The 23,879-nt window shown below is 37.2% G+C and overlaps 3 protein-coding genes and 3 pseudogenes across 5 annotated transcripts; 3 read left to right on the top strand and 3 right to left on the bottom strand.

Annotated features, from left to right (window-relative positions):
* The first annotated feature begins 3,314 nt into the window (after window positions 1-3,314).
* Window positions 3,315-4,598, top strand: LOC9324309 (dihomomethionine N-hydroxylase). Its single transcript, XM_021035125.1, has 2 exons — window positions 3,315-4,163; window positions 4,317-4,598. The coding sequence occupies exons 1-2, from the start codon at window positions 3,315-3,317 to the stop codon at window positions 4,596-4,598; spliced, it is 1,131 nt and encodes a 376-aa protein (XP_020890784.1).
* An 8,541-nt stretch (window positions 4,599-13,139) lies between these two features.
* Window positions 13,140-13,920, top strand: LOC110224175 (cytochrome P450 79B1). The gene is given in 2 exon segments (XM_021009955.1): window positions 13,140-13,670; window positions 13,672-13,920. Coding segments are annotated over 2 exon segments (456 nt in total). The 5' UTR covers window positions 13,140-13,334; the 3' UTR covers window positions 13,792-13,920.
* A 273-nt stretch (window positions 13,921-14,193) lies between these two features.
* LOC9322780 lies at window positions 14,194-15,225 on the bottom strand (annotated as a pseudogene). Its single transcript, XR_002333993.1, has 4 exons — window positions 15,209-15,225; window positions 14,718-15,049; window positions 14,483-14,632; window positions 14,194-14,350 (listed from the first exon to the last, which is right to left on the bottom strand). The product of XR_002333993.1 is annotated as a probable inactive serine/threonine-protein kinase fnkC (transcript).
* Window positions 15,226-15,495: 270 nt separating this feature from the next.
* On the top strand, window positions 15,496-16,307 carry LOC9324310 (dihomomethionine N-hydroxylase). Its single transcript, XM_021035126.1, has 2 exons — window positions 15,496-15,846; window positions 16,044-16,307. The coding sequence occupies exons 1-2, from the start codon at window positions 15,496-15,498 to the stop codon at window positions 16,305-16,307; spliced, it is 615 nt and encodes a 204-aa protein (XP_020890785.1).
* Window positions 16,308-16,863: 556 nt separating this feature from the next.
* LOC9322781 lies at window positions 16,864-18,672 on the bottom strand (annotated as a pseudogene). The gene is made up of 5 exons (XR_002333789.1): window positions 18,261-18,672; window positions 17,871-18,038; window positions 17,510-17,792; window positions 17,245-17,393; window positions 16,864-17,158 (listed from the first exon to the last, which is right to left on the bottom strand). The product of XR_002333789.1 is annotated as a probable inactive serine/threonine-protein kinase fnkC (transcript).
* Window positions 18,673-19,547: 875 nt separating this feature from the next.
* LOC9324311 lies at window positions 19,548-20,984 on the bottom strand (annotated as a pseudogene).
* Between the last annotated feature and the right edge of the window lie 2,895 nt (window positions 20,985-23,879).

Here is a 23,879-nt window from a genome sequence, read left to right on the forward strand (position 1 = left end):
GCTTTTTGACGCCATTACCGGAGACTAATTCAAGCTACCATTGAATTCGATAAGAAATCTCTTCTAAGATACTAAGAAACTTTCGTTTATAATTTTTATTTTTTCTGTTTTTCGATAATTTATGTTTCCCTTTTAGTTTCTGTTTTTGGTATTTCAGTGCATGAGTAGGAGTCAAAACCAAGGACGGGTACCTCCATACCAAGACATTGATAGACTTGAACTTGATATCAAAAAACTTCGAAGACAACTACTCATTGCCGATCAAAGGAACCAATACCAAGGTGAACTTGATGATCCACAACAACGTGTCCTACGAACTTGCTGAAGAACAACTCGACCATCTTGTTGGCCGAGGTCAACAACAACCTCAATGTTCCTCCTCTACAGCCTTCTCATGTTGCTAGTCCCCAACATCCTTCTCATGTCGCTAGTGCCCAACATCCTCTTAATGTTGCTGCAAGACAAGCTGCTTATGTACACCTTCTGAGCATATTTAAAGGAAAAGATTACACTTTAAATAGTCTTCATGTACGGCAGCCGATTTTGACGCTCCAAACCAATACCCGCAAGATCGAGCTGCCATAAAAGTCCCTCATCTGCCAAGACGTGATTAGATAAAACCTCAAATCATTAGTATTTTGAAGCAAAACTAATTTTATGGTCTTAGCACGGAGCATCCGATGGATCACATAGTTATTTTCGAAAATATCTGCAGTACTACAAGAACTCCTAGAGTACATGAAAACTATTTAAACCGTTATCTTTTCCTTTTCTCTCTAGCTGACAAAGCTCATAGATGGTTAAAGTCTTTACTCCCATGATCGGTTACTAGTTGGGAAGGATGCAAGTCAACATTTCTCAACTACTTTTACACTAAGTCGAGATCCAACTATCTTAGAAACAAGCTGCAAGGATTTCAACAAGGACCTGTCTAATATGGAAATGTTTCAAGGTCTACGAACGTGATTGCCCTCACCAAAGATAACCTCTTAAGTACCTTCGATAGAGGATTATACCCCAAGTTTTCATCTTTCACTCGACACGGCCAACAATGAGGAGACTTTACTATCAAGATCGTTCAAGAAGAACAAGCTCTCATTAATAATCTTGCTACAAGCAACAGCAATGTCTGCACCGATTTCGATAGAACCATCTGTTGTAATGATTTGGATTCTAAGCAAATCAACGAACTTAAAAACATTATGAGTCAACTTCTAAGGAACCAGAACGGTGACGTGAACGCATATTATGGAAAAAATAACATATTATTAAAAGTCATGATTCTCCTAACATGTAATTAATTAATCTCTAAAGTGTTTTTCATTTACCTAATTACTCAAATTCGTATGTGTCAACATGCAGATACATGAATGTATATATCATCAGCAAGCACGTATCTATGAAATCACTACAATTGACTAATCAGGAGAAACACTGCTACGAGTTTATAATAAATTATCAAAGTAAACTCCATAGTAAGTCAAATTAATTATTAGTTATAAGCCATATTATTCTATAAATAAACAATAGAGAATTTGCATTAATAAGAAGACACCAAACAAACCGACAAAACCGTAAACTACTAAGAAGATACCAAGAAGGCGAAGATAACCCATAAAAAGTCAACTGTCTTTTTTCTTCATTAACAAAATTGTAATAAGAACGTAAAAAGATGCAAGAAAAAAGAACATAAATACTTCAAAAACTTATATCTTTAAATTCACTTAGTAATTTAAAACTACATTACTCCAATTTTTAGGACATGTCTTTAATTTAAAAATTTAAAATCTTATCAATTTTAGAACAAAAGTGATGGTTCCCTTGGAAAATCATAGTATTTGCTAAGAAAACTGATGATACGTGAAAATCTAACAAAGAAGCATTTAAAATGACTTCCCATCTAGTCAGCTTTTAAAACTGAATTTTGCAAGACTTCCATATCTTTTCATTAATCATATAATACAAATCACTTGTTTTCATTGGCCACCAATATATTGAAGCGCCTTTAACAAAACATAAAGATTTATATGGTTGATATGTATATATATATATATGACCAATAATAATGCATGCACTCCATAATTTTTCTTCCATTAATTAGCTATACTTCCATATCTTTTCATTAATCATAATTTGTTTTACAGTAACTGTTGTTTTATTATTTTTATATTGACTAAAACATTATTTAATATATCCCTGACTAAAATTCTAAACTAAATTTGCAATTTGACATCAAGCAAATGAGTCTATATATCAAGAAATATATGCATCTATCACGTACATAAATGTACTTATTAGTCTATTATGAAGTAAATTAATCGTCATCGCGTATATAAAATTATTCTGACTTCTCACAAAATCGAGGAAAACTCTCAGAATAAATTTTGACGTACGAATATTTAAGAATTCAAGCGAGCTAATAAAAGGGGTAGGAGATTTACAAAATACAAACAAAAGACATTAAAGCAATAATGCAATCGAATCATAGAACGAAATACATCCCTTTCACACACATTTCTGAAAGAAAACAAAACAAAAATATTTATACAAATGGATAAAAGCCCTTTAGGGCACCAATTTGATATCTAAAACTATAATTAAGAATAATGCTATGATACTATGTAGAGAGATTAAGACAAGGTTTATCTCTAATGAAGAATAATATCCCATAAAAATATTATTCTTGAATGTCATTTATGTTTACCAAAAAGGAATATATATATTGATAGAGAGAACTCTACACAAGTGACTAGAGAGAATAAGGTATTAAAATATTCATTTTCCTATTTGTATGGGGTTTTAACTTTTAAGTACTGATATATAGTAAGAAAACTTTACTAAAATCGATTTGTTCCAATATTATTCTTTCCTTCGATGCTTTCCGACTTCATCGAATTCACCAAAACCGAACTCTAGCATAGATTATGAAACTTTGTCCGCATAATAGGACAATATATCCATCTTACAAAATGACCGTAACACAATTATATATGTAATTTCTGCTACTAGCTTTCTAAGTCATTCTTTTTATTAGGGTCTTTTGATTAATATAGAATGATTTTCCTAGACCAACAATATTTTATACTGTTTATATAAAACTTAAAATGTATAAATAGATAGCTAGGGGAACGTTCTTATTACTCATTTTGTAGTAAGATTTCTCTACTATTAGCTTAAAAGTGAGACCTCTTTTCATCTCCCAAAAAATCTTTTTGACCATCACCATGAGTATTATCACGAATCCATCTAGTTTCACACTTGTTTTAATTTCCATTACGCTGGTCCTAGCTCTTGCTAGACGATTTTCAAGATCCATGAAACCAAAAGGTCAACTTCCTCCCGGCCCACGGGGATGGCCAATCATTGGAAACATCCTCCAAATGATCATGAACCGACCGGCTCACTTGTGGATCCACCGTGTCATGGAAGAACTGCAAACGGAGATAGCTTGCTTCCGCTTTGCCAGTTTCCACGTCATCACCGTAACCTCAAGCGAGATTGCCCGTGAAGTGCTTAGGGAAAAAGACGAGGTTCTTGCAGACAGGTCAGAGTCTTACGCCAGCTATCTCATAAGCAATGGCTATAAGGGCATTACTTTCACTTCCTACGGAGAGAACTGGAAGCTGATGAAGAAATTGATGACCACCAAGCTTATGTCCCCGACAACATTGAGCAAAACCCTCGGTTACAGAAACATAGAAGCGGATAATATTGTCACATATGTCTACAATCTATGCCGACTAGTGACGAAGCCGATTAACGTGAGGGATACGATCTTAACTTATTCCCACGCCGTGATGATGAGGATGATGTTTGGCCAGAGGCATTTTGATGAAGCTGTAGAGATCGGCGGTCTCGGGCCAAAAGAGAAAGAGCATCTGGACGCAATATATCTAGCTCTTGATTGCTTTTTCAGCTTCAACTTAGCAAATTACATCCCTTTTCTTAGTGGGTGGAACGTAGATAAAGAGGAGAAGGAGGTAAGAGAAGCGGTTCATATAATCAACAGATGTAACGACCCGATCATCCAAGCCAGAATACGTTTATGGAGGAAGAAAGGCGGAAAAGCTACGGAAGAAGACTGGCTCGATATCCTCATCACGTCAAAAGATGATCAAGGAATGCATTTGTACACATTTGATCAGATTAGGGCTCAATGCAAGGTTAGTGATGTTCACACATAGAATTGTTACACATGAAATTACGTTTTGTGGACTTCCAACTCAAAACTAAATGGTATCCCTTATATATTACTCGATATTCTTTCTAACTTCAAATTTGAGATTTAAACATGGTTTTATGTTAATCTTTCATAGGAAATCAATTTAGCAACAATTGACAATATGATGAATAACGTGGAATGGACGATAGCGGAGATGTTGAATCATCCAGAGATTCTTGAGAAAGCCACAAATGAATTGGACATGATAGTTGGGAAAGACAGACTTGTGCAAGAATCAGACATACCAAAACTCAACTACATCAAAGCTTGTAGCAAAGAATCTTTTCGTCTTCACCCTGCTAATGTGTTCATGCCTCATCATGTAGCCCGAGAAGATACTACCCTCGCGGGTTATTTTGTTCCCAAAGGTAATTAAAAAGTCAATCATTTATTCCGTGCACATAATATAGGGTTGATGAGTTTAGTGGCTTTATCTCAAGATTTCACAACTTTTATAGATATTGTAAAAACAAATTAGCATTGATAAAAATCAAGTAACTTGTCAGATAAAAGTAATAAAACATATTATGATTAAAATGAAATTTGGATGAACTCAGAACCGTATTCCCCAAACTCAGAAACACTGAGTATTACTTTATTAGAAATCTGGTTAAGAAGTTACAACTCTCTTAACTGGTTTTACACAAGACCTAAAACTACTTTTAGCTTGTCACCTGAGATTTCTAAGACTCACAAGAGAATTACAAGAACACACTCTCTAATCTCTCTTGTAACTTAAAACAGAGTAAAGCTTACTCTCTAACAGAACAAAAAAGCTTGCGTTACTTTTTTGCTTCAAAAACGGCTAACCCTAGCAAGAGCCTTAGCACCCCTTTTATGTTCACGAGGTCTTCAGATCTTCTAGGTTTAGTCTTCTCGATCTTGGATCTCTCCAAATCTCCATCGAATATCTTCTTGCCAAACTGAACTTATTCTGTTGTGATCACCACGTCATTCATTCATTTGGCGCCTATTCCACGTCAGCAACAATTACTTAGTCATTACTCCTGTATCCAAGAACAGCTTCAATCCTGTTCCGGCAACTTGTGCACTTATCTGAGCTCCTGGTATAGAGTGCACTTACAATCTCCCCCTTTTTGATTCAATTTGTAAATTCAAGCCATCCTGCAATGATTCTCTCAAGATTCACAAGCACACATCATATCAACGAAAAACAAGGCACAGCGGAATTATTAAAATTAAGTCTTAACTCCGAAAAATATTCAGACACAGGATCCTTGTTCGCAAAATACTGAAAAACAGAGAAAACATGGCATACATACAAAAACAATCCGAAGTAATGCCAAAAGTTAAGACTCCCCCTAGATCCTAGACCACTCAGTCTCCAAAAACTAGTCCACTCATTCACACCCTGAGACTGATCAGAAGAAGGCTGTACTAACCCATAATCTCCCCCTGCTTGTATGACACAATTGAGTCAAAAACAAAACTTCTACCAGGATTACACCTATGCACTCAAGACTCTAGTAAAGAAACTTGAAAACGTACCTTCCAACCAGACAGCCATGTTCAGCAGGAGAGTGGATGCGTGTCTTAGGTCTCCTGCCAATGAGGTTCCAAACACATACTCTCCTCGACGTCTTGGGTGATCTATACCACCTCTCACTTCTGGATTGAACTTCTTTGGAGGTGGATCAGGTTTTTCAAAGTTCTCCAAGGTAATCTCCCTCTCTGGTCATGAACTTCCCGATGAGTGAAATCTTTGTACCTTTCAATTCCCTGAGATGTGAGGAAGCGACTGTTCATCGGAGCATAGGGCGGCTTCCAAATCGAAGGGTCAGCTGCATCCTTCTTTGCTTGATGATAGCGGTGCATGCTGCAGCTGTCTGATGAGTCATATGGAACGTTCCCGCGGGTCTTCATGAAGTTCTTCAGCAGATCTGGCACCGGATCGTTGATTGGAGGATGCGAGGAGGATGGAGCAGATTTGTGGCCAGTCGCTTTCGAAGAAGATGGCATCTATTTGTCTGGCGGAGCAGTGCCAGAGTCAGCCGCAGCACCTTGTGGCAGAGGAGTGCCGGTATCAGCCGCAGCCCCTTGTGGCGGAACAGAACTCGAGGATCGACGAGCTGCTTTCGGGGGAACTTCTTCAATTGAGCTATCGGAATCATTGAGCTCCAATCGATCGGGATGAGAGCGTTTAGCAGCAGTACGAGTTCTCGCCATGGCTAGGGTTTGAGAGAGGAGTTGGGAACGACTCTCAAAGAGAAAGAAACACAAAAAAACTTGTAATATCCCGCGTGTCTTCCTTTTAGACAGAAAACTCAAAACCAAAAATTAGTACTAACCGGGTATAAAACCGGTTTAATCAAGAATCAATCAGAAAGCAGGCACTAAAAGTAAACACAGAGTTTTTAGTTCTGGTTTTGAATTTAAAATTTTAACATGGTACCTCTGAAGATCCAACTCAATTTTCTGAAGCAAGACAGTGATTGACATAGAACAAGTCCCTGTCAGTGTATTCAGAACAACAACCGTCTCTTCCACATGTTGACATCTGCGCAGTCCCAAAGCTGATTGTACAGTGCTAAGCTCATCCCCCTTTTTTTTTTTTTTTTTTTTTTTCAGACACTCAAAAACACACAATCTGCTGTTCCAACACATATGAGAATGTTGATTCTTCAAGAGTAGTCTTCACACTGTCATAGATCAGAGAGCTAGCGAGTCCTTTGACAAGGAATGTGACAGACTATGCAGCAGCATTCAGGCTCTATGTAACCACAAGGCTGAGAATGCGTTTCAGACCTTGTTAATATGCATCTTACTGCTCTTTTCTGCAGTGAGAGGAGAGTGCAAGTAGAGGACAGCAGCTCCTTTTTTTTTTTTTTATTATTATAAAACTGCTTCTGAACCTCCTTTATTTTGATTGATGTTTGCTCCTCTCACATATTTGTTAGGTAAACAAGATTTCTCCTTTGTTCCCTCGGGTTAGTGACAAGATTTCTCCTTTATCCCCCGTGACTTAGATAAGCTCATGCTTCATCTTATGACATGAAATGCTTCTTTTCTGCTCCTTTCTGCATTTCACGCCTTCCTGAATGCTCTACACACATTGTCCATCACATAATTTACTGACTTTGCAGCTCCAACACATGAAAGGTAGCTCTTTCTCTTGATGAACTTTTCAGCAAAAGATTTTTTTAAAAAAAAACTTGTTAATCAGGATCGTTTTGAAAAACACACTTCTCACTGTACAACCAACCCTGTTTCAGCACAAACACTCAACGAGAAGATAGTCAGAGTTCACAAACACCCAGGGACTTTTGCAAGTTCACAAACGTGTCAAAGTCTAAAGGCTTAGTGAAAATATCAGCAAGTTGGATTCCAGTGGGTACATGTTCTATGATAACTTGTTTTTCTTCAACTAATTCTCTAACAAAGTGATGCCTTATCTCAATGTGTTTAGTTCTAGAATGATGCACAGGATTCTTAGAGATCTCAATTGCACTTTGATTATCACATTTAACAAGTAAAGGTTCAAGAAATGACATACCATAATCCAGGCCCATTTGTTTCATCTAGAGGAGTTGAGTGCAGCAGCTGCCAAGGACAATATATTCAGACTCGGCTGTAGACAATGCTACAGAATTCTGCTTCTTACTGTGCCATGAGATGAGATTGTTTCCTAGAAAAAAACAACCACCAGTAGTACTCCGACGATCATCAAGATTCCCTGCCCAGTCAGCATCACAGTAGCCAACTAGTGCCAGACTAGTATCCCTGGTGTAACTAAGCCCGTAGTTCACTGTTCCTTTCACATATTTGACAATTCTCTTCACAGCTGCTAAGTGGAAAGCCTTGGGATTAGCTTGGTATCTTGCGCACAGTCCTACGCTGAGACATAAGTCAGGCCTACTTGCAGTGAGGTAGAGGAGACTCCCTATCATGCCTCTATATATCTTTTCATCTACCTTTTCACCAGCCTCATCCTTGGAGAGTTTCTGCGTAGTACTCATGGGAGTTCTGACCGACTTGCTAGAACATAATCCAAACCGTTTTACCAGATTTTGGGCATATGTGCTCTGTGAGATGGTAATGCATTCATCTGTCTGGTTCACCTGCAACCCCAGAAAATACTTGAGTTCTCCTACCATACTCATCCTGAACTCAGTTGTCATTGCCTGTACAAACGATTTTACAAGTTTGTCGGATGTTCCTCCAAAAACAATGTCATCTACATAGATTTGTATGATGATCATCCCATGACTGTCCTTTTTGACAAACAGAGTTTTATCAACATTCCCACGTATGTATCCTTGTACAATCAGAAAAGTAGTAAGTCTCTCATACCATGCGCGAGGTGCTTGTTTCAATCCGTACAATGCTTTTTCCAGTTTAAACACATGATCCGGGAACTCAAGACTTTCAAATCCTTTGGGCTGCTCTACATACACTTCCTCCTGTATGATTCCATTCAAGAAGGCGCTCTTGACATCCATCTGCTGCAGTTTAAACCCCATACCACACGCTGTGCCAAGAAGAAACCTTATGCATTCAAGCCTTGCAACCGGAGCAAATGTTTCATCGTAATCAAGTCCCTCAACTTGCGTGTATCCTTGTGCCACAAGCCTAGCTTTGTTTCTGATGATATTTCCCTCTTCATCACATTTGTTTTTGAAAATCCACTTAGTTCCAATAACATTCACCTTTGGAGGCCGGGGAACCAAATTCCAAACTTGGTTTCTTGAGAATTCTTCTAATTCATCCTCCATTGCAAGAGTCCAGAAGTGATCGTCCAAGGCTTCTTTAACATTCTTAGGTTCTGTTATAGAGACGAAACAGGAAAACATGATTTCTTCAAAGCCTGCGAATGAAGCCATCTGTCTGTAGTTCTGTTTTATCCCTCTTGTTACCATCTCACCGTTCAGGTCTCCGATTACATCCCCAGCAGAATGGTTACGGTGAACTTGGATTGGGTGAACTTCCTCATCAGATTCTTCTTCTGATTCATTTGCTTCACTGACATTTTGATTCTCATTTCCTTCCACTTCTTGGATCCTTGGAGTTGAGTTGTGAGCTTCACCACTATTACTTGCAATTATTTGCAAAGTGGGTATACTTCCATCATCAAAGACAACGTTCATTGACTCTTCTATCTTTCCCCTCCTCTTGTTCCAAACTCGATATGCCAAACTGTTGGTAGCATAACCAAGAAAGAAACCTTCTTCACTGCGAGAATCAAATTTTCCCAGCTGATCCTTATCATTCATGATGTAACAGACACATCCAAACACTCGGAAGTAACTTAGATTTGGCTTCTTCCCCTTCCAGATCTCATAGGGAGTTTTATCAGACCCTATCCTGACATACACTCGGTTTATGACATAGCATGCAGTACTAATGGCATCAGCCCAAAACTTCTCAGGGACTCCATTTCCATGAATCATGGCTCTGGCTATTTCTTGAAGAGTTCGATTTTTCCTTTCAACAACACCATTAGACTGTGGAGTTCTAGGTGCTGAGTATTGGTGGAAAATTCCTTGAGACTCACAGAAGCTGTTAAAGACTTCACTTAGAAACTCACCTCCGCGATCACTTCTGATTTGTTTTATTCCCATCTTCTTCTCATTTTTCAGCTGAAGAGCTAAGATCTTGAAGCTGTTGGCAGTCTCAGATTTTTCCCTGATAAATCTTACCCAAGTATAACGTGAGAAGTCATCAACCAAGACAAAAACATATCTCTTTCCGGCAATGCTTTCTGTCTGCATTGGTCCCATTAGATCCATGTGAATGAGATCTAAAACTTGAGTGGTCTGCACTCCCTCCACCTTCTTGTGTTGAACTCTAATCTGTTTTCCTTGGTTGCAAGCACTACACACGATCTTGTCAAGATGCTTTAACTCCGGTACACCTCTAACCATTTCCTTATTGACCAACTTGGACATGCTTCTGACATTCATGTGGCCAAGGCGTTGATACCACAAGACAGGGTCATCTTTTTCAGCTCTAAGACAAACTTTTGGTTCTTCCCACATTTAGCAGTTGTTACCGGTTCTAACACCTGAAAAAGCATTCTGATTCTTCTCATCTGTAGCCCAACACTTGACTCTGTTGAAGCTCACTGTTAATCCTTCATCACATAGCTGACTTACACTTATCAAATTTGCAGTAAGTCCCTCCACAAAGTAAACATTTGTGAGTTGCGGTTTTTCAGCTTCAGTCAAGTCTCCTTTTCCTCTAATTCTTCCTTTAGCTCCACCACCGAATGTGACTTTACTCTCCTTAACAGTAGTGTAGTTGTTAAGATTAGACTGACTTCCCGTCATGTGTCGAGATGCTCCACTGTCAAAGTACCACGGCCTTGACCCACCTGCTTCAGCTGAAGTGTATGCTACATGACAGTACAGATCGTCCCTCTTAACATACATCTTTGAAGCTCTGTGTTGATGTGGATAGAGCTTACCTTGTCGTTTCAGCTGGTTTACCTTAGCTGCATATCTGTAGCAGAATCTCTGAATGTGACCATGTCGTCCACAGTAGTAGCATTCGTAACCTGTCACTGACCTGTGATAGTGACTGTGATTGAAGTTCTGGTACTGTCGTCTTGCTGGAACAGCTCCAGTCTGGTTTTGAAACCCTGTCTGACGATAATTGTAGTTCTGATACTGTTGTCTTGCTGGAACAGCTCTGGTCTGGTTTATGAATCCTGTCTGACTTCGAACACCAGGTACAGCTTTGCTTGGAACAAAATTCGTCTTACCACTTGTTTCTCCTCCTTGATACCCCAATCCAAAGTTGGATTTTCCTGTTCTTCCAGAGGCTAAGATGCTATCCAAGTCCTTTATTCCACTGTTCAACATGTGTATCTTCTTGCGGGTATCGCTAAGTTCTTGAGTAAGCACTCTGACATTCTCCTCTTCCAACCCGAGTTTCTGAACGAGTTCACTATTCTTCTGATTCTCCAGAGCTAAGTCAGCTTTCAGTTTTTCATTTAGTTCCAAAAATTGCTAGCTTCTCTTCCATCCAAGCAATCTTCTCTTTACTCAGAAGACACCAGTTGTCATACATTTTCCTGAACTGTCCATCAACGTCAAGATCCTTCTCCATTTCTGATTCATCATCAGCTTGGACAATACTATCTCTGCCTTCTACATCACTGTCAGAGTTTTCTTCTATGATTCCTACAAAGGAAACGAAACCTTTCACATCATCATCTGAATCGTCATCTCCAGATTCACTATCGCTCTCAACAATGTATGATCTCTCCGGCTTGGATTTTGATCCAACACAGTCAAATTTCGAGTGTCCAATTCCCTTACACTCTGAGCATTTCAGCTCTTTTCTCTTCAGAGATGGACACTCGGCTTTAATGTGTCCGTAGCCCTGACATTCATGGCACTGAACCTCATTTCTCTTTCCACTCCGATCTCTGTCTCTATCAGCTCCCTGACCTCTTACAAATCCTCTCTTCTCGACTCGTCTGATTGCTCGATTAAAGTTTTTAGCCATCAAGCTCATTTCATCCTTCAGTTCTTGAATCTCATTCCTTTCACCAGACGCAGTTAGGGCCAATCCCTTAGAGGAACCACCTTTACCAGTAGTGATTTCTAGCTCATATGCCTGAAGCATGCCAACCACTTCTTCAAACTCAATTGTATCCGTGTCCAGTGAAGTTCCCATAGCAGTTCTCTTGCTCTCAAACCTTGAAGGAAGACACCTCAGTAGTTTTTTAACCAGTTTCTTGTCCTTATACTGCTTACCAAGGTTGTGTGCTTCACTAGCTATAGCACTGATCTTGCCGCTAAACTCCTCAATGGTCTCCATCTCATCCATGGTCAGATTTTCAAACTGCGATGCCAACATATCTATCCGAGATCGCTTTACACTGCTTGTTCCTTCATACGCTTTAGCAAGTTTATCCCAAGCCTCCTTAGCAGATTCACAGTTTTGGATTCGTTTAAACTGATTCTGATTCACAGAGTTGAAAATCAGAGACAAAGCTTTTGAGTTTGCTGTAGCTGTTTTTTCTTCTGCGTCAGTCCACTGATCTTCTGACTTAATCACATCCTTTCCATCTTCACCTTTAGTGACTGGGGGCTTCCATCCAACGCTAGTAGCAATCCAAGCTTCCTTTCCAAGTCCACGGATGAGTGCTCTCATCTTCACCTTCCAATGACCGTAGTTTCCTTTTTCCAGCATGATTGACTTACCGATAGCAATAAACTCCTTGGGGTAGTCCATCCTCTCCGCAGGATCTTCACCTGTTGTCAAGTACAACTTAGTTCAGATGCCTGCTCTGATACCAAGTGAAATTTGGATGAACTCAGAACCGTATTCCCCAAACTCAGAAACACTGAGTATTACTTTATTAGAAATCTGGTTAAGAAGTTACAACTCTCTTAACTGGTTTTACACAAGACCTAAAACTACTTTTAGCTTGTCACCTGAGATTTCTAAGACTCACAAGAGAATTACAAGAACACACTCTCTAATCTCTCTTGTAACTTAAAACAGAGTAAAGCTTACTCTCTAACAGAACAAAAAAGCTTGCGTTACTTTTTTGCTTCAAAAACGGCTAACCCTAGCAAGAGCCTTAGCACCCCTTTTATGTTCACGAGGTCTTCAGATCTTCTAGGTTTAGTCTTCTCGATCTTGGATCTCTCCAAATCTCCATCGAATATCTTCTTGCCAAACTGAACTTATTCTGTTGTGATCACCACGTCATTCATTCATTTGGCGCCTATTCCACGTCAGTAACAATTACTTAGTCATTACTCCTGTATCCAAGAACAGCTTCAATCCTGTTCCGGCAACTTGTGCACTTATCTGAGCTCCAGGTATAGAGTGCACTTACATAAAACTAAGTAGTCTCTTAAACTAAACCAGTAAATTCCTGGTGTAATCTTATTTTTAAAAAAATAAGAGAGGCATTTCTGACGTAAGAGATGCATGCCTGCACAACGTCATTATATAGTAGAAAGGAACATTTTAAAATGTCGTCATTATATAATGTAACCAACTAATAGGAACGGCGGGAGTTTAACGTTATCTTGGATATTAAATTCTAATAAAATCTTGTCAAACAATTAAATGATATTTATTCCAACATGGTATAGTCTAACATTATACAAATTTGTATTATATTATTCCAATGATAGGTAGTCAAATTCTTGTGAGCCGTGTGGGGCTTGGTCGGAATCCTAAAATATGGGACGAGCCTAACACGTTCAAGCCCGAAAGACACCTCGATGGCCATGTTGAGAACTCATTGGGCGTGACTCTGATAGAGCCGGACATGCGGTTCGTTACATTCGGTACCGGTCGGCGTAGCTGCCCAGGCACTAAGATTGGGACATCTATGACCATCATGTTGTTAGCCAGGCTTCTCCAAGGGTTCGAATGGACTCTCCCTAATGGTAAAACTCAAGTCGAACTCATTTCGGCGGAGAGCAACTTGTTTATGGCCAAGCCTCTACTCGCATGCGCGAAACCTAGGTTGGCTCCAAGTTTATATCCGAAAATCCAGTTCTAAAATTTCTACAAGTTGTTTGGATGACAAATTATCAAGTGATATAATCTTGTTAAGTACCATTTATGTTTTTTTTTAAATTATTATTCATGCATGTGCATGTTTGTGTGCTTTTATATCATCCCTTGACTTCGTTAAAAGCTTGGTAATAAATTTTGTGTAATTTTCCTTGTGGTTGTTGTAATTTTTTTTAGTCTTTAATGTGTTGTCCTACGACAATTAAAATTTGATGTATTCATATTCATATTCATATTAAAATCCGTGATCATATAACCCAAGCTTTAAATTCATATTCTATCCAACTTGGTATTCAAAATGTGAAATCAGATTAATCAAGTTTGACACAGGAAAGCTCGAACTCATAGAATAAAATTAAAAAAAAAAAAAAATGGCTCGAACTCATTATTATTAAACTGAAACAAAAACAATGAACCATAGTTCTAGTGGCTAGTTGTTGAATTACATAGCAAAGATTAGTCACCTAAGTACTATCTCCAGTTGAAATAGGAAGAACAACAGACGACTGATGAGAGTAGAAGTCGGTTTTCGAGAAGGACAAGATCTCGACTTGAAATTTGAGGGTATCGTTGACGACATAACCTTTGGATGCGTTTCTGCGATCTGAAAAAGGTATAAACCTGTCGAAACCCCATCAATTCTCTGTTGCATTGGGCCATGCCGCCACTATATATAGGTCAAAATCCAAAGTTAATACATATATTTCTTAAATTACTAGTAGTAAAGGATCAATGAGAAAGGAGATATCAAACCTTTTTTTCACGAAATGGTTGGATTGGTTCTGGTCAATAATTTGTAACTTGGCTTCCACGTAACCCTTATCATTTGACTCATTCAACAAATAGAGTGACAACGAATTACCCGTTGCATTTCCAACTCCATTTGGATACACTTTCAATGCCCTTCATAGTACACAACCCTCACATAATTAAACTAAAAATTAATCTTGTGTTGTTATATATATACAAGAGGAAGAGAGTCACGTACCAGTTTCTTCCACCGGAAGAAAAGTAATCAGAAGTGTAAGAGTCATGAAAGAGTGTAGAGAATTTGGTGAGCCTCCATTCGAAAATAGGGTCACGAATGTTTTGTTCGTTAGAGAAAACTTCCCATTTTTCAAAGTGTTGATGTCAACGCCAAACACAACGCTTCCGTCGTCGAAAGAGTATCCATATCCCGGATTTCTAAAATATTCAAGCGGAAGAAAAGTTAATAGTCCCCACTGTTGTTTAAACAAATGAAATCGCTGCGCATCGGTCTCTGCAAACCAATCAAACTTAATTAGTCCAAAGAAAACACAAATAGATATATCCCTCTCTCTAGATAGTTATAGTTAGTACCTTGGTATGATTGGTACTTGTCTGTACTGCTTTTATAAGCGAGGAATGTGATATCTGCGTACACATCTTTCGGATTGGTGATGAGGCTTGAGTTATCGATTCTTAAGTAATGTGATATAAATGTTGGTTTTCTTTGACTTAGCTCCTTTTGACATGGCCAGTTTCATCTCATGCACTTCTTGAGGAGTGAGTGGAGCTAGAGAGTGTTTCTTGTTGTTGTGAGTGAATGAGTAGTAGTTGGTTCGGCCATTGTGTAGAGTCTCTTTATCAAACTGCCATGGTCGTCCTAGAAGAAGGTGACCAGCTTGCATAGGAACCACATCACACACAACTTGATCTGAATATTTGCCGATGGTGAATGGTATGGTAACTTGCTCAGAGATCCTTAGTTCAGCCTCATCATTGAGCCATTTAAGCCGGTACGGATGAGGATGCTTTGTCTTGATGAAGCTGTAGAGAATGGCGGTCTCGAGCAAAAAGAGAAAGAGCATATGGACGCAATATACCTAGCTCTTGATTGCTTTTTCAGCTTCAACTTAACAAATTACATCCCTTTTCTTAGTGGGTGGAACGTAGATAAAGAGGAGAAGGAGGTAAGAGAAGCGGTTCATATAATCAACAGATGTAACGACCCGATCATCCAAGCCAGAATACGTTTATGGAGGAAGAAAGGCGGAAAAGCTACAGAAGAAGACTGGCTCGATATCCTCATCACGTCAAAAGATGATCAAGGAATGCATCTGTACACATTTGATGAGATTAGGGCTCAATGCAAGGTTAGTGATGTTCACACATAGAATTGTTACACATGAAATTACGCTTTGTGATGAGGGTTTGTGGACTTCCAACTCAAAACTAAGCGGCAATATCCCTTACATATTACTCGGGGTTCTTTCTAACTTCAAATTTGAGGTTTGAACATGGTTTTATTAATCTTTTATAGTTATATACTTATATACTATCCTACATGTAGGAAATCAATTTAGCAACAATTGACAATCTGATGAATAACGTGGAGTGGACGATAGCGGAGATTCTGAACCATCCAGAAATTCTTGAGAAAGCCACAAATGAATTGGACATGATAGTTGGGAAAGACAGACTTGTGCAAGAATCAGACATACCAAAACTCAACTACATCAAAGCTTGTAGCAAAGAATCTTTTCGTCTTCACCCAGCTAATGTGTTCATGCCTCATCATGTAGCTGCCCAGGCACTAAGATTGGGACATCTATGACCATCATGTTGTTAGCCAGGCTTCTCCAAGGGTTCGAATGGACTCTCCCTAATGGTAAAACTCAAGTCGAACTCATTTCGGCGGAGAGCAACTTGTTTATGGCCAAGCCTCTACTCGCATGCGCGAAACCTAGGTTGGCTCCAAGTTTATATCCGAAAATCCAGTTCTAAAATTTCTACAAGTTGTTTGGATGACAAATTATCAAGTGATATAATCTTGTTAAGTACCATTTATGTTTTTTTTTAAATTATTATTCATGCATGTGCATGTTTGTGTGCTTTTATATCATCCCTTGACTTCGTTAAAAGCTTGGTAATAAATTTTGTGTAATTTTCCTTGTGGTTGTTGTAATTTTTTTTAGTCTTTAATGTGTTGTCCTACGACAATTAAAATTTGATGTATTCATATTCATATTCATATTAAAATCCGTGATCATATAACCCAAGCTTTAAATTCATATTCTATCCAACTTGGTATTCAAAATGTGAAATCAGATTAATCAAGTTTGACACAGGAAAGCTCGAACTCATAGAATAAAATTAAAAAAAAAAAAAAATGGCTCGAACTCATTATTATTAAACTGAAACAAAAACAATGAACCATAGTTCTAGTGGCTAGTTGTTGAATTACATAGCAAAGATTAGTCACCTAAGTACTATCTCCAGTTGAAATAGGAAGAACAACAGACGACTGATGAGAGTAGAAGTCGGTTTTCGAGAAGGACAAGATCTCGACTTGAAATTTGAGGGTATCGTTGACGACATAACCTTTGGATGCGTTTCTGCGATCTGAAAAAGGTATAAACCTGTCGAAACCCCATCAATTCTCTGTTGCATTGGGCCATGCCGCCACTATATATAGGTCAAAATCCAAAGTTAATACATATATTTCTTAAATTACTAGTAGTAAAGGATCAATGAGAAAGGAGATATCAAACCTTTTTTCACGAAATGGTTGGATTGGTTCTGGTCAATAATTTGTAACTTGGCTTCCACGTAACCCTTATCATTTGACTCATTCAACAAATAGAGTGACAACGAATTACCCGTTGCATTTCCAACTCCATTTGGATACAATTTCAATGCCCTTCACAGTACACAACCATCACATAATTAAACTAACACATCTTGTATTTTTTTTTTTTTTTTTTTAACACATCTTGTGTTGTTATATATATATACAAGAGGAAGAGCGTTACGTACCAGTTTCTTCCTCCGGAAGAAAAGGAACCAGAAGTGTAAGAGTCTTTAAAGAGTGTAGAGAATTTGGTGAGTCTCCATTCGAAAATAGGGTCACGAATGTTTTGTTCGTTAGAGAAAACTTCCCAATTTTCAAAGGGTTTAACAATGTTGATGTCAACGCCAAACACAACGCTTCCGCCGTCGAAAGAGTATCCATATCCCGGATTTTCAAAATATGCTATCGGAAGAAAGGTTATTTGTCCCCACTGTTGTCTAAACAAATGAAATCGCTGCGCATCAGTCTCTGCGAACCAATCAAACTCAATTAGTCCAAAGAAACCACAAATAGATATATCCCTCTCTCTAGATAGTTAGTTAGTACCTTGGTATGATTGGTACTTGTCTGTACTGCTTTTATAAGCGAGGAATGTGATATCTGCGTACACATCTTTCGGATTGGTGATGAGGCTTGAGTTATCGATTCTTAAGTAAAGCGATGTATCCACCCGAGCCCGATGGAATGTCTGAGTTCGGGTAGATAATGAACGTCCTTATAACAATTTAAGCAGATATTTTATATAGTTAAAACATCTATTATACACATTAGAATCTTGGTTATGGTTAAAACATATACAAAAAAAAAATTCTATAATAGTACATTAAAATATCATCTCATATCAAAAATTCAACAACAATAATAAGGTATGTATCATGTATGGTCTTCTCGATTTATTTTCAATTGATTTTGAATTGGAAGCCAATGGGTACGTACCAGTTGTATCCACCAACGGAGAATGGACGTGACTCATACTTGCCACCATTTTCTTTGACCTGTTTTGCCATAGTGATAAAAGACTGGAACTTCACACAGTATGAATTTGGAGGACGAGTTCTTGTTTCTTGCGTTACTGCTTGCGAGAGCTTCTGTTGATCCTGACTAGGAACAGAGACAGAGGGACGACTTAACAAGCGACATGGAAGTTTCCCTGAGTCTTCCACCGCCAAGAAACCTTCTTCTACTACTGCTTCTGTCTCCATTAGGTTTTGAAGGTTGTAATAAGGTTTTGCGAATCTTGCAACTTCCACAATGAGTACGAAACAGAAGAAGCAGTACAAAAAGATTGAACCATAATTTTTGCTTTTCTTTTCATCTGAAAACATTTTTCTTTTTCTATGTTTTGTGTGTTTGTAACAATGACTTGTTTTGTGTACGTATATATATATAGACATAATGTGTCACGAGATACACGTATATTAGTTATTAGTACTTATCAGTAATACACATCTTATCAGATCGTGACACGTACGTATTCGCTATTTAATTAGCACGTTCTCACACAAAGTAATTCTTTTCTGCTGCATCATAGTCAACGTAGAGTTGTAGACAACTTCGTGTTGCGCACGTCTCAAAGTAGCTTAGAAAAACCATTAATGAGATCTCGATTTCATAACAACTACGAGACACGACTGGAGTTTCCAAGACACCTACATCTTGAAGAGCATAGTGAAAAGATATTCATTTATGTTAATAGAGATTTTATTCTTTAACAAAAGAAAAATCATATATATGAAAGGAGACTATCTCTTTCCATCTTTCCGCCACTTCAGCATTTTGGACTCTTCTGGAAATGATACATCAGCTTTTAATTCGCCCAATCAAAACATTTTATTAATACACATCAGCTTCTAATTATAAGTGTCAAATGAAATAAACAAAATAGCCCATAATGGATGAACCATATGTGTTTTAGAATCTATTAGAGTGCAATATTTATGGGTCGAGCCCATTTCAGTGATAGCTTAATGCTTCTAAACCCAACAAATATTCTAATTCCCTACAAGACTTTAACAAAATAAATCTCTCTCACTCTCTGCTCGATCGTTCAATATGAAAGAAGAAGAATCTCAAGGAAAACTTCTCGACTTCGTAAGTTCCATCCTTCATAGTCTCCCTTTATGTACATCATATTTCTTTAGAACAAACGTTTTCTACCTTCTAACTGCCAGAATGGAGACCACGGTAGAAGTTACACAAAAATATATTCACACTCTCAGCTTATGGGATTACAAACTTTCACTACTATAAACTCTATAAATACTCAAACAGACATTGTTTATACCGGATTATATGTGTTTCAGACAACATCGGTAAATGTTTACCAAGGTGCAAGGAACATAAAAACGATACAGAACCACCATCATGTACAACCTACACGGGAATTACAAAATAAAAACATCAGATACAACTCAAGTTGACAATATCGATATACACAACATTGAATAGCTACTCACCTGAATTATCACTGAGGTGGTGGTATTTGAAACAACTGTCAAAACACAAATACTCTGTAGCGTCCTTTTCAGTATCGTTTCATACTCCCTTTCAACTTTTCCTATCAATATTCAAAGCAAAAGTAATTCAGATCTAAAAACCAAGAATTACCTGTATGACATACTCAAGCAACAAAATAAGCCTCCTTCTGAAAAACTAAACGCATTTACGATTACCAATCTATCCGGTTTAAGGCTTCCATATGACTTCAAAACAAGTCTTCTCAGCATTTTCGTTCTTCTTCGTTCCTGCTTTAGGTCCGTATTGTGCAGGTAGAACTTTTGTATCTCCTGAAAATATAAACGAGAGAGTTCAATGAATCCCATTCAAAAAGGATAAAAAAAAACTTTGTACCCATAATAGATATTGAGAAAGCTGATAAAGTACCTTCTGACCAACTAGCAGAGCCATGAGGATGATGAAGGATATTACAGGAATAAGTAAGAGGTTTCAGCTAACAAGTAAGTCTTTTTTCCGGGTTATATTTCAAGTCAAAAAATAGATTTAATCTTAAAAATTGTAACTACATATAAGATAGATTTAATTTTATTAACTATATAATAACAAATAAAAAATAAACATAAATTAGCAAAAATAATCAATATTCACAATTTTCAAAACAAACCCACGCGTAGCGTGGGTATTCATCTAGTCTCTTATATAATATGACAAAGTTTCTTCTTAACTTGCTCTAAAATTTTGACATTTGGCATTCTATACATTTGACATGTGTCCACATATTTTTTCCTATTTATTATCTTATAATTTTTTCCTTAAAATCTTTTTAATTACTCATTAAATTTCAATAAACAAAAACGGAAAATTTATTTGCAAAACCCTCTTTACTTACTCACTGACGATTTTCATTAAACGAAACGGCAAAAAAAAGGTTCGGCTACTTACTGCCTTTCTTCTTCTTATTCTTCTTCTCTTTCAATTAGGTCTATTTACCCTACCAGCTTCGTGGCTAAAGGTACCTCCGGTGACGCCATCATCGTGTAGATGGTTCTTCTCCCATAGTCTTATTCCGTCTCAGCCACTATTCGCCGATGGTATTGTATGTTTATCCTCTAGGTGAATTAACAGTCGTTTCAAATCCTTTTAATTCTTACACTTTATCCATGTTTTTAGAGGGATACAACATCCGGAAAACCAGTAGTCATGTTTGAGTCTATCTATAACATAAAAACATATTTTCCATGGAATATTTTTCATCAAAATAACTAATATTAAAAAAAATATAAATGGGTTTAAATGGATACCCATTTATTTGTATGAAAATCCATTTAATAAATGAAACTCATGGTCTTCTGTTTTGAGTTTCAAAACAGTATATGGTAAAAAGGAATGGTTAAGAGCTATTCTTGGAGAACGGAGCATGAGGCCGAAAAGGTACATATAGTCTTCTCTTCTCTCTTGATGTCTCTAATGCCTACGTATAGTAGTCTTTTTTACTTCCTTAATTAATTACATCGATTACATGTGATCAAGGAAGATACGTCGTATGAGAAGGAGAGGTTTGATAGATTTCTAAATCAAGTGGAGGCTGAAAACCAAGTGATACTTCGGTTGGGAAGTGAGCTTAAAGTTGAAAGGAACGATTTATCATAGCCAGGTATAGAAACTATCATCTTGCAATTACTTCTTTTCTTTGCAAATCAAATGAGCATGAATAGAGCGTACACAATGAGATAGACGAAGAAGAGGAATGAACTGTACTCTTCTTTTTAGATAGAGACAGAAGAAATTTCTAAATTACGACTTAGAAAGAAAAAAATCTAAATTGTGTGTTAACGTAGCCTCTTCACATTGATTAGTGAAACTCAAAAGCTTTGACAATTGAGAATGTGACAAATCAAACTTGGAGAGGTTTTCTCTTCACGTCATCTATAGGTTTGTATTTATGTTTGCAGGGATTGAGCTTAGGATAGAAAGAGAAGAGAAAAAGTGCTAGAAGAAGCTAGAGGACGTTGGGAATGTATGGCCTCAATGTCATTGTTGACAGTGACCTATACGAACAGAGAACAACCAAACCTACTTGGCTGAACGCAAGAAAGCAATAACTGACGACAACTGAACCATGAAGATAGCTGAAAATTTGGTATGAAGATAGCTGAACATATGGTTGCTATGCTAAAGAAGATGGCCACAGATGTAGGAGAGAAATCCAGAGTAATATACTCGATCATAGAGAAGTTATGCCGTATGGTATCAGCCTTAAAATTCATGCATGGAATGGAGAACAAAGCTTTGATCTACATAGTTTCTCGTGTTTCTTCAACTTTGTTCCCTTCTTTCATTGGTCTTAGATTTTCGACGATTTGAAGAACACATAAAAAATGAAATTATAGTCATAAAACAAAAGTTGTCGGACAATTACAAGTCAGTGATGCTCAAGAGGAGCCACATTTGCTTCTTCCCCTTATTTCTAATGGATGCTAATGCTATAGTGAACATTAATAGTTGTTCTGTGTCAAATAACCAATATAGTGACACAATACTTGGAAGGTAAGAAATTTAAACTTAAGCTTATATACCGTTACGAAGCTATGATAGTCATAAAATTATTGCATTAGATAGAACATATTATTCATGAACAATTAATCGAAGATTTTATCTGTGAATAAATTACTACATTAACAACAACAACTGTACGTGGTTATTAGGTTGAAAACGTATAATTAGTGATGTTAACTTGGGCATGAAACCCTCATTTAATAAATGAGTATGTACAAAACAAATTAACCCATTTAAACCCATTTAGGGAAAAATGTTAAATGGAGTTAAATGGGTACTCCAATTAAATCCATTTATTAAATGGATTTTCATACAAATAAATGGGTACCCATTTAAACCCATTTATATTTTTTTTAATATTAGTTATTTTTATTAAAATGTTAATATCTTAATAACTACTCCCTCCGTTTCGTTTTAGTTGTCGTTTAAGGTTTTTTCACACAAATTAAGAAAATCATTAAATTTTCTGTTTTACCCTTTATTAATATATTTTATAAAAAATTTCATTGGTCAAAACATTAAAAAAATAGGGATAATACTGGAATTTTTACCAAACATTTGCATTGAAAACTTAAAACGACAACTATTACGAAACAAAATTTAAGTCCTAAAACGACAATTAAAACGAAACGGAGGGAGTATTAAATATAATTAAAACTAAATTATTCTAATTAAATTCAATTTTGGATTTAAATATTTAAAACAAAACGTAAAACCACGTCTCCTATAACATGGTATGCGAATTTGGCGGGAAAAGGTCATTATACGGTATGATATTTTTTGGCTATAAAACGCAATTTTGAAATTATGGCGGGAAAACGCGGGTTTACGGTATTGGCGGAAAAACGCGAGTTTACGGTTTTGGCGGGAAAAACGTGGGTTTGTGGTTTTGACGGAAAAAACGCGGGTTTGCAGGTTTGGCGGGAAAACGCGGATTTACGGTTTTGGCGGGAAAACGCAGGTTTACGATTTTGGCGGGAAAACACAGGTTTGCGGTTTTGGCGGGAAAACTCGGGTTTACGGTTTTGGCGGGAAAACACTATTTTATGGTATGATATTTTTGGTGATAAAACGCAACTTTGCGATATGGACGGCAAAAAGGCATTTATCTGCCAAGACTGTAAATCCGCAGTCTCTCGCCATAATCCTCCAGATTGCGTTAATATCACCTCAAATATCATACTATAAAATAGCGTTTCCCGCCAAAATCGTAAAGTATTTTTCCGCCAAAACCGCAAAATTACGTTTTTTTAAAAACTATATTATTCTTCAACAAAACAATAAAAACAGTTATATCATTATTTATCAATTATATTTAATGAAATAATCTGTAAATTTTAAATAATTATTGATTATATTATATTGTTTAGAACAAAACAATGTTATATGGGTCTAAATGGGTTTAAATGGGTAAAAATAATTTAAATGGGTAGGATAAATGAGGTGTAAACTTAAATGTGGTGGGTCTAAATGGGGTGGGTTTTAAATAGGGTGGGTCTAAATGGGGTGGGTTAGCCCATATTAACATCTCTACGTATAATC

Source organism: Arabidopsis lyrata (assembly GCF_000004255.2).
Source record: "Arabidopsis lyrata subsp. lyrata unplaced genomic scaffold ARALYscaffold_2, whole genome shotgun sequence".
Lineage (NCBI taxonomy): Eukaryota > Viridiplantae > Streptophyta > Magnoliopsida > Brassicales > Brassicaceae > Arabidopsis > Arabidopsis lyrata.

Bases quoted from the DNA above. Each gene is read 5' to 3' on its own strand.
- LOC9324309 (XM_021035125.1), top strand. From the start codon at position 3,315: ATGAAACCAAAAGGTCAACTTCCTCCCGGCCCACGGGGATGGCCAATC. The intron at 4,164-4,316 runs GTTAGTGATGTT...AATCTTTCATAG, and splicing joins AGATTAGGGCTCAATGCAAG to GAAATCAATTTAGCAACAAT.
- LOC9324310 (XM_021035126.1), top strand. From the start codon at position 15,496: ATGAGGATGCTTTGTCTTGATGAAGCTGTAGAGAATGGCGGTCTCGAG. The intron at 15,847-16,043 runs GTTAGTGATGTT...TCCTACATGTAG, and splicing joins AGATTAGGGCTCAATGCAAG to GAAATCAATTTAGCAACAAT.